General features: G+C 44.4%; 1 protein-coding gene across 1 annotated transcript in view; it reads left to right on the forward strand.

Annotated features, from left to right (window-relative positions):
- GRIN3B (glutamate ionotropic receptor NMDA type subunit 3B) overlaps window positions 1–18,769 on the forward strand; it is a 220,965-nt gene that overhangs the window by 97,555 nt on the left and 104,641 nt on the right. Inside the window, exon 4 of the mRNA XM_040322193.1 lies at window positions 770–915. Coding sequence (XP_040178127.1) covers window positions 770–915 — 146 coding nt within the window. The remainder of the gene's footprint in view (window positions 1–769; window positions 916–18,769) is intronic.

An 18,769-nucleotide genomic window follows, 5' to 3' on the forward strand; every position in this document is an offset into this window, starting at 1 on the left:
CAGCCCAGCTCGGGAGCTTGCTTGTCCTCGAATGGTCAAGATTTGTGCTAAAACGCCCCCCCTGAGATTGCTTGCTATGGGGGCACACTCAGGGCGGATGGAGCGGACAGTGCCGGTGTGGGAATCCAGCAGAGGAGGTCCAATATCCTTGCACAGAGCAGGTAAGTATAAAACCTTCTTTTTTCTTTTTTATTATATTATTTGGTTGTGTGAAGTAGGCCTGCCCCATCCTTTCTCCAGTGACTTTCTAGTGAACCTTAATAGACGGCCTTAGTGTAAGATGTTGCAGTAGATGGGGTAGGCAGGCACGCTCTTAAAGTTACCAGAACGTTTTGGCATTTGCATATTACTACACTTCACTATTCGTGTACTGGGGTACTCTAGAAGACTTCATAAGGCATGTGTAAGCACTGCTAGTTGTCTGCATTTTTGTGCTACAGTCTATTTAGTAATATAGTGCTACTGACAGGTTTGCTGGATTTTTGGCTCAATTTAATTAGGTCACTGGTAAACAAGCTTTGCTATATATTAATATCACATTATTAATGTCCAACAGTGACTTTAATGGCTCTTGCAGCAGAGGTTTGGTCTGGGTATCATTTTTGTTTTAAAAATTAGGTAATCTGCAGTCTTACGATATAATGTAAAAAATGAATTGCACTTGACTAAAAATGTATCTTGTAAAACCATTAGACAAAATATGTGGAGGATACTTTTAAGGAATGTTTAATCAGACTTTTGCATGACAATTATATTTCTTTCCTTTCAGCTTCATCATCCTTCTCAGGGTTTCCGTTTTGGAACAGTGTGGGAAAGCAGCGCAGAGCAATACATTAAAAAAAGTTTTCCTGAAATGCACGGCTACATGCGAAGGTTCAGCGTCCCATCCACTTCAGATGGAGTCCAAATGTTAAAGTGAGGAGGCATTTCAATGACAGGGTGGGCACAACTGTTAGACAATATAATTTAATGTGGGGGTATCTATGTTTAACGAACTAAACGCTAAAAGTATCAGGGACTTAGAAGGCTAAACACCTGATCAGTACCAACGTTATGTAATGTTTTCCAAATGAAGAACTTACTTTCTTTTAACTTTACTCTTACTTTCTCAAAACGGAGCACTAAGCATTCAATTTGTAAACCCATAGGGCCGCATTCAGAAACGATTTACGGCGGCGTATCACCAGATACGCCGCCGTAATTTCAAATGTGCGCCGTCGCATCTTTATGCCGATTCACAAAGCGAGATACGCCTGAAAACATGGCTTCAGCCGTCCGACGTAACTTGCCTACGCCGGCGTATCGTGGGCGTATAGTTACGCTGGACGCATTCAGCGTTTCCATTCAAAATATGCAAATGAGTAAGATACACCAATTCACGAACGTACTTGCGCCCGGCGGATCAATATACGTCGTTTACGTAAGGTGTATGACCTGCGTAAAGTTACCTCTGCTATTTGATGCGCAGCCAATGTTAAGTATGGACGTCGGAATAGCAATCGAATTTTTATGCGTAATTCGTACATGAATGGGGCTGGGCGTAGGTTACGTTCACGTCGAAAGCATTGAGTATTTGCGACGTGATTCTGAGCATGCGCAGTGGGATACGTCCATAGACGGCGCATGCGCCTTTCGTTCGGCCCCTCATTTGCATGGGGTCACGGTTCATTTTAATAAAATACGCCCACTGCCAACCTACTTTGAATTACGCTGGCTTACACCGGCCCATATACGCTACGCCGCCGTAACTTAGGACGCAAGTTGTTTCTGAATACTGTACTCGCCTCTCTAAGCTACGGCGGCGGCGTAGCGCATATGAGATGCGCTACGCCCACATAAAGTTACGCCATTGTTTCTGAATCTGGCCCATTTTGTATACATTAACCTCAAAATCATGCAGAATGAGAATTTGACATCTACAGCTACCCTCAGTGGCATAAAAAATAGAAACCCTGTCCATGCAGCAGGACTATGCCCACACTTACTAGTGTAGAGAAGAACTACATAAATATAAAATAGACATCAGTTACATCAGTTACATTTTTACATGTGATTTGTATGTGAATTGATTAGCCAGAATACTGTTAAAATGTAACCAGACTACCAAACAGGAAGACGTGTTTAGACAAGGTCAAGGTCGTACATTTTTAGAGTCTTTAGAGTTGGCAGGTTTATATGGGTATAATGAATAGACGCTAACATAAAAAAAACTTCTCCAAAAATATCTGCTGTTTATCAAGCAGATGCGTGATAAATTTACATGAGTGACGTGGATTAGGCAGGCCATAACGACCAATCGCCAGTCCATAGCACAACAAGTAATATCACCGACAGGACACTAATATCAAAATGCACAATGCATCACAGTCTTGGCTCTATGTGGAATAACAGCAGATGACCACACGGGGTACATGGCCTACTTATGGTAAACTAAACAAAGCATATGGGGCAGGTTAAATAAAATATAAATTTCACTGCCAATGACTACATCACCCTTATTGTAACATCAGGGTGTAATAAATGACAGCATCTATAGAAAAGAGTATTCAGCCATCAACCTTGGGGAGTTGCATGAATTGTGTTCTAGATAAGCCAAATATGGTCCAACACAGGCCATAAAATAAAACCCCTTTTTAGTACTAAGAAAATTTGGGAAATATTTTAAAGCATTACATCAGCTATGACATGTATTGGGAATTACACATTCTAAGACAACAGGTTAAAAATTAGCTTTTATGAGTATCTATCTATTCTTAAGTAGTTATAATGGTGCAGATTTACCTCTAGTAGCTAGATATGTGTTCTGTTAACTACTTGTATTCTTTCCCTGTCAGAGAAGAAATATCAGCCCACTGTCACACAGTAGGGCCCCATTGAAGTTGATCAGTCTCCTGCCTGAGTTTGGGGCTGATATATCACACTCTGTTTAGACTGCTGGAGAAAGAAATACTATCATGTAACCCAGCCATCAGTTTCTTTTTTGAAATCCTTACAGAACCTTACTATAACTCTTTTTTATAGGGGTATGAGTGAGCATAAAGGGATTCAGACACCACATCCCAGTTAACATTAGATAAAACAGAGAAGGGCAAGAGGTCACAGGCCTCGGGATTTTAACGGTGTCAGGTAGTGGAATGACCATATAAACGATCAATACAAACCAATAAACAATAGAAATTTTTTATTACAAAAATGTAAAATGAAAACATGAGACAATACATATTCCAGAGAGCCTACTTAATTTTAAACAGGTACATAAGGAGCCAATACTCTCGACATGTTTCGCCCCGGATGGAGCTTCTTCAGGTGATGATTGAATGGTGTTTATTATGTACTAGAAGTAAAGACAGAATATGAGCGCTCATGTAAATACTTGAATAACATATATGTGTAGTTTTAATTTACAAAGAAAAAATTCAATGACAAATGATTTAACGGGAAACAAATCAATCAAGAAAAAAGGTCATACAGTAATTATAGATTATTGCATATGTAGCATATGTGGTAATTACAAAAGCTAAAAACCATGATCAAAGTCTTACCAGGTAGCGAAAATAGGAGAACTGAATTTGTTTAATATATACATATGGAGGAAATGTACGATATAATACGCCACAAGAAATCCCCCACCAACAATCCCCTGAAAGAAAGGGGTGCCTCACAAAATCCTGCACATAAGAAAAAGAAGAGTAGGTAAAATATATATTGAATCCTTTAAGGCAGTGTTTCTCAATTCCAGTCCTCAGGCCCCCCCAACAGGTCAGGTTTTCAGGATTTCCCTCAGATGAAAAGGCTGTGGTGATTACTAAAACACACAGTATCAAGCGCACTCCCTATAAATGTCTCTGTAAACAATACCTAGGATGTGTAAAATAAACAAAGGATAAGAGATGGGAACAATAAAACTCCAAAAAAGTTAGGTTAATGTCCAAAATTAAAGTGCTCATATGGAATTACAATAGTCCATCCATAAAATGTCCACAGCACTGGATAAACAAAAGATGCCTTGCTTAGATGGCTGCCAGCTAACAGATGAAGCAATCTGTAGAACAACAAGAAAAGAGACACAATGCAGCGCCTTCTGAGCGTAGCAGGTGTATTTAATATTGGAAAATTGTTAAAACATGTAGATAACCTACTCACAATACTGGTGTAGGTAGAAGCATAACAGATTGTAAAGAATTCATCCGCGGGGGTCCCGGAGACGACGAGATGTCCTCATACTGGCATACAGTGTTGTCCTGGTCTGTACTGCAGCGGCGATGGGAACCAAAAGCGCCCTCGGAACTGACATGCACGGTACAGGTCTCCACTGTGTGCTGCTGCAGCTGCCGACTTCACATCCGGGCGCGGGAGGTGCTAGCACCTCCCGCGCCCGGATGTGAAGTCGGCAGCAGCAGCAGCACACAGTGGAGACCTGTACCGTGCATGTCAGTTCCGAGGGCGCTTTTGGTTCCCATCGCCGCTGCAGTACAGACCAGGACAACACTGTATGCCAGTATGAGGACATCTCGTCGTCTCCGGGACACCCGCGGATGAATTCTTTACAATCTGTTATGCTTCTACCTACACCAGTATTGTGAGTAGGTTATCTACATGTTTTAACAATTTTCCAATATTAAATACACCTGCTACGCTGAGAAGGCGCTGCATTGTGTCTCTTTTCTTGTGGTGATTACTAAGGCAGTGAAACTGATCAAATCACCTGTGCAAAATAATGGAAATCCTGAAAACCTGACCTGTTGGGGGGGCCTGAGGACTGGAATTGAGAAACACTGCTTTAAGGGGATATATTGTGCATAGCACTGGGTAAACAGAAGTTACCTTAAGGCCCCGTACACACGACCGAACATGACCGAACATGTTCGGTCGTCTGTACAGCCGAGCGGACAGGTTTCCAGCGTACATTTGTCCGCCCGACCGTTTTCGAGCGGACAAATGTTTCTTAGCATGCTAAGAAACATGCCCGCTGAAATCCTGTCCGTCGGACATGTTCGGTCGTCTGTACAGACTCACCGTACATGTCCGACAGGCCGCCATCCCTCGCATGCGTCGAATGACTTTGACGCATGCGTGGAAGCATTGACCTTTCAGCATCGCGCACGTCGCCGCGTCATCGTCGCGACGACGGCGCAGACACGTCACCGCGCAGATTGTCTCTCATTTCTGTCTGATGGTGTGTACAACGGACCGTTTTCAGCGGACTGTCCGGTCGTGTGTACGAGGCCTAAGACGTAATGTGTGGTTGAATCAATATTTGATGTTAATATACTCTGTATGATGATCCAAATCCTGAATCCTATCCATACAGCAAAAAACTCAAAGCAGCCAAAGGGTAACTGCAGTGTTTATCCACAGTCAAAGTTCCAAATGAGGACCTTTAACCACTTAAGCCCCGGACCAATATGCAGCTTAATGCCCAGAGGTGTTTTTACAATTTGGTAATTGCGCGGTCATGCAATGTTGTACCGAAACGAAACTTGCGTCCTTTTCTTCCCACAAATAGAGCTTTCTTTTGATGGTATTTGATTGCCTCTGCGATTTTAATTTTTTGCGATATAAACGGAAAAAGACCGTAAATTTTGATTTTTTTTTATTTTTCTTAAAACAAAAAGTAAAAAATATTGAATAAACAAAATTTTAGTGAAACATTTAGGCCAAAATGTATTCAGCCACATGTCTTTAGTAAAAAAAATCACAATAAGCGTATATTTATTGGTTTTCGCAAAAGTTATAGCGTCTACAAACTAGGGTACATTTTCTGGAATTTACACAGCTTTTATTTTATGACTGCCTATCTCATTTTTGAGGTGCTAAAATGGCAGGGCAGTACAACCCCCCCCCCCCAAATGACCCTATTTTGGAAAGTAGAAACCCCAAGGAAACTGCTGAGAGTCATGTTGAGTCCATTGATTTTTTTTTTTTTTTTTTTTGTCCAAGTGATTGAATAATGACCAAAAAAAAATGTTTACAAAAAGTTGTAACTAAATGATATATTGCTCACACATGCCATGGTTATATGTGGAATTGCACCCCAAAATACATTCTGCTGCTTCTCCTGAGTACGGGGATACCACATGATTGGGACTTTTTGGTAGCCTAGCCGCATAGGGGGCCCCAAAAACCAAGCACCGCCTTCAGAATTTCTGAGGGCACAAATTTTTGATTTCACTCCTCACTACCTATCAAGGTTTCAAAGGCCATAAAATGCCAAAATAGCACAAACCCCCCCAAATGACCCCATTTTGGAAAGTAGACACCCCAAGCTATTTGCTGAGAGGCATGTCGAGTCCATGGAATATTTTATATTTTGACACAAGTTGCGAGAATATGACAAACTGATTTTGTTTTGCACAAAGTTGTCACTAAATGATATATTGCTCACACATGCCATGGTTATATGTGGAATTGCACCCCAAAATACATTCTGCTGCTTCTCCTGAGTATGGGGATACCACATGTGTGGGACTTTTTTTGAGCCTAGCCGCGTACGGGGCCCCGGAAACCAAGCACCGCCTTCAAGATTTCTAACGGCATACAATTTTGATTTCCCTCCTCACTAGCTATCACTACCTATTACTGTTTTGAAGGCCATAAAATGCCAAGATGGCACACAACCCCCCAAATGACCCCATTTTGGAAAGAAGACACCCCAAGCTATTTGATGAGATGCATGTTGAGTCCATGGAATATTTAATTTTTTTGCCCCAAGTAATTGAATAATGACCAAAAAAAAATATAAAATTACAAAACGTTGTCACTAAATGATAAATTGCTCAAACATGCCATGGGCATATGTGGAATTACACCCCAAAATACATTCTGCTGCTTCTCCTGAGTACGGGGATATCACATGTGTGGGACTTTTTGGGAGCCTAGCCGCATACGGGGCCCCAAAAACCAAGCACCGCCTTCAGAATTTCTAAGGGCACAAATTTTTGATTTCACTCCTCACTACCTATCAAGGTTTCAAAGGCCATAAAATGCCAAAATAGCACAAAACCCCCCCAAATGACCCCATTTTGGAAAGTAGACACCCCAAGCTATTTGCTGAGAGGCATGTCGAGTCCATGGAATATTTTATATTTTGACACAAGTTGCGAGAATATGACAAACTGATTTTGTTTTGCACAAAGTTGTCACTAAATGATATATTGCTCACACATGCCATGGTTATATGTGGAATTGCACCCCAAAATACATTCTGCTGCTTCTCCTGAGTACGGGGATACCACATGTGTGGGACTTTTTTTGAGCCTAGCCGCGTACGGGGCCCCGAAAACCAAGCACCGCCTTCAAGATTTCTAACGGCATACAATTTTGATTTCCCTCCTCACTAGCTATCACTACCTATTACTGTTTTGAAGGCCATAAAATGCCAAGATGGCACACAACCCCCCCAAATGACCCCATTTTGGAAAGAAGACACCCCAAGCTATTTGATGAGAGGCATATTGAGTCCATGGAATATTTAATTTTTTTGCCCCAAGTAATTGAATAATGACCAAAAAAAATAAAAAAATTACAAAACGTTGTCACTAAATGATAAATTTCTCAAACATGCCATGGGCATATGTGGAATTACACCCCAAAATACATTCTGCTGCTTCTCCTGAGTACAGGGATATCACATGTGTGGGACTTTTTGGGAGCCTAGCCGCGTACGGGGCCCCAAAATCCAAGCACCGCCTTCAAGATTTCTAAGGGCATACATTTTTGATTTCACTACTCACTACCTATCACAGTTTTGAAGGCCATAAAATGCCAAGATGGCACACAACCCCCCCAAATGACCCCATTTTGGAAAGAAGACACCGCACGCTATTTGCTGAGAGGCATGTTGAGTCCATGGAATATTTAATTTTTTTGCCCCAAGAAGACAAATTTAATCAGGGACTCATCAACGCATACAACCTGCTGGGGATTAAAGAAGGCTGCATAACGTTCGTTGAAATGGTTTATGAGGGGCGGAATTTTGTAGAGCCGGTCATATTCAGGGTCTCCACGTGGACGTCAAAGTGCATTGTCACTGAAATGCAGGAACCGCAGGATCACCTCGTATCGATTCCTGGCCATGTGAGCAGAGAACACGGGCATATGGTCGATGGGATGTGTGGACCAATACATCCGCAACTTCGGAAATTGGTGTATGCCCATGTTGAGGGTAAGGCCCAGAAAGGTCTTAAATTCAGAAACCTCAAGAGGTTTCCATTCTTTGGCAAGGAGAGACTGGGGATTAGCGGCGATGTAAGTACCAGCATATAAATTAGTCTGGTCCACAATAGATCTATAGAGATCTTCCGTGAAATACAGCGAATAGAAATCAAGTGGCATAAAATTCGCTGTATCCACCTGAATACCGGGTTGGCCAGTGAATGGGGGAAGTACGGGTGCTGCAGAAGTGGTGGGGACCCAATCAGGATAGGCAAATTCTGCAGGAAGGGCACTATGGGCACGACGGGCTTGTCTTTGTCTTCTTCTTGGTGGCAGCGGGACACTACTTGTGCTTGCCACCTTGTAAGCAGCTGTCAGTGATAGGGCAGTCTAGTGCTGCAAGAGCAAGTGGTAAAGTAATCATATGTGTTCATACTGCAGTCAAATTGTTTAGGTTTTTGTAAGTATTCATGTTTAACACTTCTGCCTCTAGAGTGTCTCCAACACCATTTTGGAGGAGCCCTGTGTTCTGATAGGCCGCACGAGATCTCGAGAGATTTGGGCGACCATCTTTGTGTGGTTTCTTTTTATAGTAAAGCTCAGGCAAGTTTTTAGGCAGAACACGTGTGGATGTAGATAGGGACAGAGACCCTGCTTGTGAGGGAGAGACAGGAGAAGCCAGGGAGAGTGTTCCGGCCTGTGAGGGATAGTTTAGGGGTCCTACGGAGTCCTGCAGTGGTAACCTTGGTCGGATGAAAGACTCCCAGCTGCTACGGGTAATGTGTTTCCAGCCTCTTCCAATAAGCATTGTGAACTGGGGTATATAATATACCATTAAGTGGGAAGTGCCTGTGATACTCAGAAAGCCACACCGCTTAGAACTACAGTATCTGTACTGCATATATGTGCCTCCATGCCTGGAGAGGAATCATTTGCCGTTTGATTGTAAAGATTGTTACTACTACCGCCTCTCGGTAATAAACGTTACCTTGTTCAAAGAACTTTACGTGTGTCTCCCTCAGTGAATCGCCGCACCCCTCACCCCGCTTACAACCTCGCCAGCTTGAACTGCACTTATGGGACTCGCCACGTCACCACGTCTTACTGCAGTGCTGGATGAACGACCAGGGTGTACTAGGCCGCTGGTGCTTGCCAATCCACCAGAAGGAATAGCGGCGCTAGTACTTCTCTGCTCCATACAAGGGTCCTGCGGTTCTTGCTGCTCAACAACATCAGAACGGGGTCGCGTACGCCTGGCCTTAGCAGGGACCTCAACTTCGTCGTCAAAGCTATCTGACATGGAGCCGCTGTCGTAAACGGGTTCATATTCTGAGCCAGATTCTGACAGATGCGTGACCTCCTCTTCACTATCTGTCAAGCTCATGAACAAGTAGGCCTGTTCATCAGTGTACGTTCGCTTTGCCATTTTGGACTCTAAATTTAGTCGTACACTGGTGATGATTCACAGGTAAAAAAAGCACCTGACTATTGAAAAGCAAATGTAGTACACGCTTCAAAAAAAACTGTTAGCGATCGCAGGGATCAGGCCTGTCTCTGCGAACGCTGCAGTTATGTGTGTTGTGTTTTTGAAGTGACAGTGATCGATCGATACTGCACTTGGGTGGGTTGGGCTGGGCAGAGGGGGAAAACGCAGGTGCTAGCAGGTATCTGGGCTGATTCCACTAACAATGCATTTTTGGGTACCCTAAACTGCTGGGTACGCTAGTATAGATCTGATCAGATCAGGTATCGATCCGTTCAGATACTATACCACTAAGGGGGGTGTATGCTTTGCGAGTGGGTGTAAGCTGTACTGGCACTAACCTAACGTTGCCTGGGGCGACGCAGACCCTGACTGACGCTAAAATTTTATTTATATCACCCGCCGGGCGATCAGGGGATTAAACCTTTATTGGGTTATATATGGCGGGTGCCCTGATGCTATAAACAGCAAACTAACCAACCAGCGTCAACCGTAACACTTATACAGTGATCACTGGTGAAAGGGTTAACTAGGGGGCAATCAGGGGGTTAAAACCTTTATTAGGTAATATATGGGGGGAACCTGACGCTTTCTAAAAGCCTGGCTAACCTAAAATAACTAAATAACTAACTGGCTAACCTGCATCACCAGTGACACTTATACGGTGATCACTGGTGAAAGGGTTAACTCTAGGGGCAATCAGGGGTTAAAACCTTTATTTATGGGGGTACCTAACGCTATATAAACCTGGTGGCGAACCTAAAAAAAAACTAGCTACCTAGCGGCAAAAGTGACACTAATACAGCGATCAGAAAACCGATCGCTTAGTGACACTGGCAATAGGGGGTGAAAGGGTTAATTAGGGTGGTGATCAAGGGGTTAAACCTTTATTAGGGGGGGTAGGGGGTCTAAAGCTAATGTCCCTAACACTTTTTTTCTGTCACAAATGACACTAATAGCAGTGATCAGAAAATAAATGATCACTGCAATAGTGACACTGTGACAGTTGGATGGGGGGGGGGGTGATCAGCGGTGACTGGGGGGGGTTATGTGCCTATGTGTAACGTGTCAGTGTTGTGTTTGGTGCAACTCACGTTATAGAAGTCCTCTCTCCTCCAGATCCAGACGAAAAAGACCCACACGAGGAGAGAGGACTTCACTTCCTCTTCCTGTGTTTACACTTAACACAGGAAGAGGCTGAGCAGGACGCCCATTGGCTGTGAGCAATCGAGAGGGGGCAGCTGGAATCGAATAGCCGCCCCCTCATCCCGGGACGCTCGTAACCACTTACCGACCGCCGCACGGAGCGGGGGGGGGTATAAATAAAGCCTTGTACACACAATCGGACATCAAACAAACTTTCCCTTGGATTTTTGTCCGAAGGGAGTTGTCCGGTCACACCCATAGCATACACACACTCTGACTTTTTTGGCAACAAACACAAACGTAGTGACGTTTCAATGTACTGACGAGAGTTTAAAAGAGGAAGTTCATGGATTTTTAGATAGGCAGGGTAATCATGGCCGGGGACATGAATCTATGCCTGGACCCAGATGTCGATTGTGCGTCACGTGTACAGCGAGTTGGGAAGGTACAACGGAAATTACTTAAAAATAAATTACACCAACACCAATTGATGGATGTATGGAGAATACAACATCCAAAAATACGTGACTACCCATTCCATTCAGCTGTACACGGGACGTACTCAAGAATCAACTTATTTTTGGTGGACCACAGATTATTGGATGCAGTGACAAGTTCTAATATTGGAATAGTGACTCTGTCGGATCATGCTCCTGTATCAATTAATTTAAAAATGGAGGGAACAGAAAAGAACAATAGAATATGGAGATTCAATGAAGAACTAATACAAGACCAAGAGGCTGTAGACATGATCAGACGCTTTGTCAAGACTTTGACAAAGCGTCTGTGACGCGAAACATGTCAGTCACGGCTTGTCTCTATGTGTTCTGACATCCACTTTGCCTACAGAAGCCCCCAAGTGCTGTCTTCACTGCACTCTGACTTTCTGGGAGACCTCCAGTAACGTCTGTGTAGCACCTTCCTTCGTCCGGATTCTGGTCCTCCGATTGGTTGCAGACACCACGTGACCAGAGAAGGAGTGTGTCCGGACACCGCCTCCTTCTACTCTGCAACCCACTGACGATCCCGCCCCTCCATGCTTTGACTGACGCGGCGGCGTCTTTGGCTCCTTCCATCCGTTTGGGTGCGTCTGACCCAGGTTCCCCCCCGCTGCCCTCCATCGCAGCGGTGACGAGCTTCTCGCTTTTGCGGCGCTCGTTCTTACATCCGGGTGGCTTGGCCACACTGCTCCCTGCTCCAGAGCCTCCTTCCATCGACTGCCCCTGGCACTAATAGCTTTTCTGCCACCATTTGAATCGTCTGCCAGCATGGAGTCTTGTGATTGGCTGTGAAGGTACTTTTACATCTCTCCACACTTACTGTATGGAAGCATTTTTGCTATCTCCCCTCAGTGCCTTAGTTTCCACCTTACCATCACTTTACCATCTGTTTGCTTCTGTAGATGCATTGTGGACTATTATCAGACCTGTTTTATATTCATTATAAACATTGTTGCTATTGTTAATAATGTATTAATTCATGTTCTACTGTCCGCATTTCACATTTTAAAAGACTATAAAGTTTTATTCATTTAACCACTGTGCGCTGTACTTTTTTGTATTCTGTTATTTCCATGTTTCCTAGTGGTTTATAGCTGCACGATAGGTTTTATATTCTTTGCCTTATACATCATCATGTATGGCACCGTGACATGGTGTAGCGCCATCTAGTGGGATTTTTTTGTATAAAGAAAGAGAGGTACCTATGGGGTGATCTGTCGGGTAAATACTTAGCTAAAATGTTAAAAAATAAATTAAGGGGAAACTTTATCGAAAGCATACAAACGTGTAAAGGGGGTAAGGTACACACAACCCCTGAAATAGCGAGAGTATTCCAAGAATATTGCGGGAGGCTGTATTAGATAACCCAAAATGATCACCCAGATAAAGTAAAAAGGAGATCAGATAATATAAAAAAATTTGAAGCGAAACATGTATAAAAAAAATACCCGCAGACAAATTTAGTTTTTTAGAGAATCCCATAACAGAAATGGAAATTTTGAAAAATCTAAAGGAGTCCCCTATAGGAAAAATCCCAGGTCCCGATGGGCTAACAACCGCATACTATAAGAAGTTTACTGACATTTTGGTCCCGAGGATGTGTTCTTATATGAACGGTATCGGTACTAATTGGGAGATCCGCCGTGAAGCATTGGAGGCTGCGATTACGATTATTCCCAAGGCTGGCAAAGATCCCTCATTGTGTTCCAGTTATAGACCCATCTCCCTACTAAATGCGGACGGGAAGTTATTTGCCAAAATTTAAGCTGGTAGAATGAAGACTATCATGGAGGATCTGGTACATACTGATCAAGTGGGTTTTATCCCAGGCAGGGAAAGTAGGGATAACTGCATTAGAACACTCCTATTGATACCAAAAATAAAAGATAGTAAGTCTACTTCTGTCAATAGATGCCGAAAAAGCGTTTGACAGAGTAGACTGGGGATTCCTTCAGAACACCTTAGAGTTTTATGGGGTAGGACCTAAGATGCTGGGGTGGATAAATGCCCTTTATAATCACCCAACCGCTAGAGTCAAGGTAAATGGGACGGTATCAGGACCATTTGAGATGTTTAACAGGACCTGACAGTCCCCCTTATTGTTCACCCTGTCTCTAGAACCTTTACTGTCCGGAATTAGAAATAATTCCGACATTAGGGGGATACAGACAGATGATGGGGAACACAAAATTGCGGCGTATGCCGATCATATTTTGTTATACATAATGAACCCAACTGTAAGGCCTCGTACACACGACCGAGGAATTTGTCGTAAATGAAACATCGTTTTCCTCGACGAGTTCCTTGTTAGGCTTGTCGAGAATCTTGACAAGCTTTCTTTGCGTACTACCAATAAAAAATCTTGTTGTTCTCAAACGCAGTGACGTACAACACATACGACGGCACTATAAAGGGGAAGTTTGATTCCACTGGCGCCACCCTTGGGGCTGCTTTTGCTAATCTCATGTTACTGCGTGTTAAGTAAAAGTTTGGTGAGAGACGATTCGCGCTTTTCAGTCTGTTACAGCGTGACGAATGTGCTATCTCCATTACAAACCCTACTTTTACCGAAGGCATGCTCCCATCTCATACTTTATTCTGAGCATGCGTGGGTTTCTAAGCAAACACGCGAACGTGTTTCTCGTCGAAAACCAGCCTGACGAGGAACACGATGAGGAAATTGAGACTCCCGACGAGGAAAAAGAGAACGTGTTCTCTTTTTTTCTCATCAAGTTCCTTGACAGTTTTCTCGATGAAAAACATACACACAACCGTTTTCCTCGGCAAAAAAGCTCTGCCACCAAGTTTCTTGATGGATTCTGTCGAGGGAAACGGTCGTGTGTACGAGGCCTAACTCTTCCTAACCTATTAAAAACTCTTAAATCATATGGAGAGGTATCAAATGTTAAAATGAATCCCTTAAAATCCGAAATTCTTAATATAAGTGTGAAATTACAGGACGAATGCAGATACAAACAAGACTTCCCATTTATTTGGAGAGACACTGGCCGGTATTCACGTAGAGCAGCGTATATTTGAGCGGGCGTAGCGCATCTCATATGCGCTACGCCGACGTAACATAGAGAGGCAAGAACAGTATTCACAAAGCACTTGCTCCCTAAGTTACGGCGTTGTAGCGTAAATGGGCCGCCTAATTCAAAGTAGCAAGGAAGTGGGCGTGTTGTATTAAAATGAAGCGTGACCCCATGTAAACGAAGGGCCGAACGAACGGCGCATGCGCGCGCATGCTCAGAATCACGTCGCATATACTCCCTAAGATACGACGGCTCAGTGCGTACGACGTGAACGTAACCTACGCCCAGCCCCATTCACGTACAACTTACGTAAACAACGTAAAATACGACGCAGTTCCCGCGCCCATACCTTAACATGACTTACCCCTGCTTTATGAGGGGTAAACTTACGCCAGACGTACGCCTTACGTAAACGGCATCGATTACTGCGACGGGCATAAGTACGTTTGTGAATCGGCGTATCTTGCTCATTTACATATTCGACGCGTAAATCAATGGAAGCGCCCCTTGCCGCCAGTGTAAATATGCGCCCAAGATACGACGGCGTAGGAGACTTACGTCGGTCGGATGGAGCCAGAATTCAGGCGTATCTTGTTTCAAGAATACGGCGCATAAATACGACGGCGCATCCGTGGACTTACGCCATATCAATAGATACGTTGGCGTAAGTCCTTTCTGAATCCCGGCCACTGAGTTAAAATATTTAGGAATCAATATAACATCATCACTCGAGTTAATTTACCAACACAACTTCATTCCACTACTGAATGACATTAAAAACGGATTTAAACAAAATCGCATACAGACAGAAATCTATGTTAGGGAGAATAAACAGTTTCAAAATGTTAACCCTCCCTAAGATTCTATATAAAATACAAATGTTACCGATTGCACTACCGGATGCTTACTTTAAAACATTAATAGCAAGATTCAGGTACATGTGTGTATCTTTGCGGCGGCGTAGCGTATTGTATTTACTCTACGCCGCCGTAAGTAAGTGAGGCAAGTGCTGTATTCACAAAGCACTTGCCTCCTAAGTTACGGCGGCGTAGCTTCAATGGGCCGCGCCTAATTCAAATGAGGATGAGGGGGGCATGTTTTATGTAAATTACTCGTGACGCAACGTGATTGACGTTTTTTACAAACAGCGCATGCGCCATCCGTGGACATATCCCAGTGTTCATTGCTCCAAAGTACGCCGCAAGGACGTATTGGTTTAGACGTGAACGTAAATGACGTCCAGCCCCATTCACGGACGACTTACGCAAACAACGTAAATTTTTCAAATTTCGACGCGGGAACGACGGCCATACTTAACATTGACTAGGCCAGCTATTTGTTCGACTAACTTTACGCCGGGAATCGCCTTACGTAAATGGTGTATCTTTACTGCGACGGGCAAGCGTACGTTCGTGAATCAGCGTATCTCGCTGATTTATGCATTCTAGGCATAAATCAGCTTTCACGCCCCTAGCGGCCGGCGGAACTAGACAGCTAAGATACGACGGCGCAGGCCATCATATCTTAGCTAGGTTTAAGTGTAAATCAGTTTGAGCATACACTTAAACATACGACGGCTTAGATTCCGAGTTACGACGGCGTATCTACTGATACGCCGGCGTAACTCTTTGTGAATCTGGCTATAAATAAGTTATTAAGTAGGCTTATATGGCGGAATAAAAAAACGCGTATAAGCATGGCAATATTAACAAGAGATAAGGCACATGGCGGTTTAGGGGTACCAGACATCAACACATATTATAGGGCTATTCACATGGCACGGGTGGTTGATTGGGTTAAAGAGAATAAAGAGAAAATGTGGGTTAAACTGGAAAGTAGCCTAAATATGTCAAGGTTAGGGAAGGAGATTTGGATTCCGGCACAATTTAGACAGTCAAAAGAGCACATGCACATGATTACACGGACATCAATGTTAATATGGGATAGGGAAGACAAAAATTAAAAATGGGGATTAACGTAGAGCGGCGCATATTTAGTTCGGCGTAACGCATGTCAGTTACGTTACGGCGGCTGAATTTTGTGACGTAAGTGCCGTATCCACAGAGTATTTGTGCCCAAATTTGCGCCAGAGTAGCGTAAATACTGAGGCGTAAGGCGGGGTAATTGCAAGTGGGAAAGAAGTGGGCGTGCTCCATTGAAATGACCCGTGACCCCATGCAAATGAAGGGCCGGCCATACTGCGCACACAAATCTGCACCTCACTGGGCATGCTCAGAACTCGGCCCGGCGCAATCAGTGAGATAGGAAAAAGGCCAAGCGTACTTAGTGAGATACGCCCTGTGTATAACTAGCCCCACACAAACGCCCTTCCTTTGCAAAAGTACATCCCTGTGTTCCCTTTCCTAAAGCAAGGTGCTTTTGCTCTGTTGTCTGTTGGTGTTTGTTGGTTAGTGTAGTAGTGTTAGAATAAAGATTTATTGTAGTAGGAGGTTGTAGTAGCTGTGTGTTTTTTCTGATTCTTTTTTGTGTCTGTTTTTTCTGGTTTTTTTTTATTTGTATTAGCTGTCTGCTTGTGTTGTTTGATTTTGGTGTCTGTTTTTTGCTGTCTGATTTTTGTGTTTGTTTATTCTGTGTATTTTTGTGTTTGTTTGTTCTGTGTGTTTTTGTGTTTGTTTGTTCTGTGTGTTTTTGTGTTTGTTTGTTCTGTTTGCATTTTGTGTGTGTTTGGTGCTGAGTGCTGTGTGGTGAGATGGCACCAAAGAGAAGGAAGCTGAACTTCTTGGTGCGTGAGAATCACATACTTGCCAGGGCGATCACCCAATTTGCGCGATATTTGCATGGCCCTGAAAGCCGGGACATCACCCCGGCCAGGAAGAGGGAGATCATTCAGCAGATTACTGATCGGATCAATGCGGAGGGGGGGGAGACGAGGACCCCCAGTGGGATTGCCAAGAAGATCAATGATCTGAGGAGCCCTGTCCGTGAGAAGCTGGCCAAGCAAACAGCCCATGCCAGGGGCACTGGAGGAGGTCCACCTTGCACCGTAAGGTGGACTGAGGAGGAACGTTCGGTGGCCCGGTGCTTCCATAGCCAACAAGTGGTGGGTAGGGATGAGCTTCGCTTTCGATACGAACGTATGTTCGACTCGAACATCGGTCGTTCGATCGTTCGTCGAAACTCGAACAAAACGGGTCGTTCGTGCCAAATTCGAGTGACGCAAAACGTCCCATAATTCACTGCGGCGTTGAGCGCTGATGATTGGCCAAGCATGCTGTATGTCCCACATGCTTGGCCAATCACAGCGCGCAAAAAACGAAGAGCCATAATTGGCCAAAGCCAGGGTGGCTTTGGCCAATTATGGCTCAGGGGGATTAGTACACGCCCCACACTATAAAAGGCAGCCTGCACGGCGGCCTCGTGTAGTGTGATCCGGCTTTGTGAAAGAGCGGAGCAGTCAGACAGTTAGAGAGAGAGAGATAGATAGAGACACATTGGTAGATTCACGTAGATTGGATTAACTTTAGGTTGGCCTAGCCTAGCCTGTTTAGGCTACACCGGCCTAATCTGTAGGGCAAAGTTGATGATTCCCCAAGCATTTGCACACCAAGTGGAAGTGGGTGTCAACTTATGTAAATGATTGTCTGAGCGTGGTGCAGTGGCTTACGCCCGGCCTAACTTCAACGGAGCATGCGCAGTGATGTTTCACCCGGAGCGCTTTCTTGTGCGCATGCGCGCATCTAGGTCGGCCGAACTTCCTGTTGTAGGCTGGCCTATTGGCTAGGCTCAAGTGTACAAGTACGGCCAGACATGCATCCTGTCTTTGCAAAATTACATCCTGCTTTCCACCCCCCCCCCCCCCCCTGAGCTTGGTAATTTTGCCCCTTGCGTTCAGTTTGACTATGTCTGCTCCAGTGGCAGCTCCCGTGTCAGCTCCTGTGGTAGCTCCTGTGGCAGCTCCTGTGGCAGCTCCTGTCACCCACAGGAAAAAAAACTTTACCCCACAGGAGAGGGCAATTATTATTGATGGGATGGAGGAGTTCTATGACTCCCTCCATGGCCCTTCCAGCCGCAATACGACCCGTGCCAGGCGTCAAGAGATTTACAATACCATTGCCACCAGGGTCAATGCCCTTGGCAATGTCCCCCGCCTTGGCCATCATATTTAAAAAAAGATTAATGACATGCGGCTTCGGGTGCGGGAGAAGGTGGCCACAATCAGAAAGCACCGGACTGGCATTGGGGGTGGACCACCCTGTGCTGTCGTGCTGACCCCGGAGGAGGAGAGGATAGCCCAATGTCTGCACAGGGAGCAGGTTGAGGGGATTGAGGGCTTTGATTCCCGGGAAGATGTCTTGAGGACAGGTAAGTGTGTTTTATATTTCCTATCTGGTGTGTAACATGTGTGGGTGGGGGAAGGGAACATGTGACAAGTGTGTGGGTCCCCCAACATGTGACTGCTTTATGTCATTCACAGATGTGCAGGATGAGGC

Source organism: Rana temporaria, chromosome 1 (genome assembly GCF_905171775.1).
Source record: "Rana temporaria chromosome 1, aRanTem1.1, whole genome shotgun sequence".
Lineage (NCBI taxonomy): Eukaryota > Metazoa > Chordata > Amphibia > Anura > Ranidae > Rana > Rana temporaria.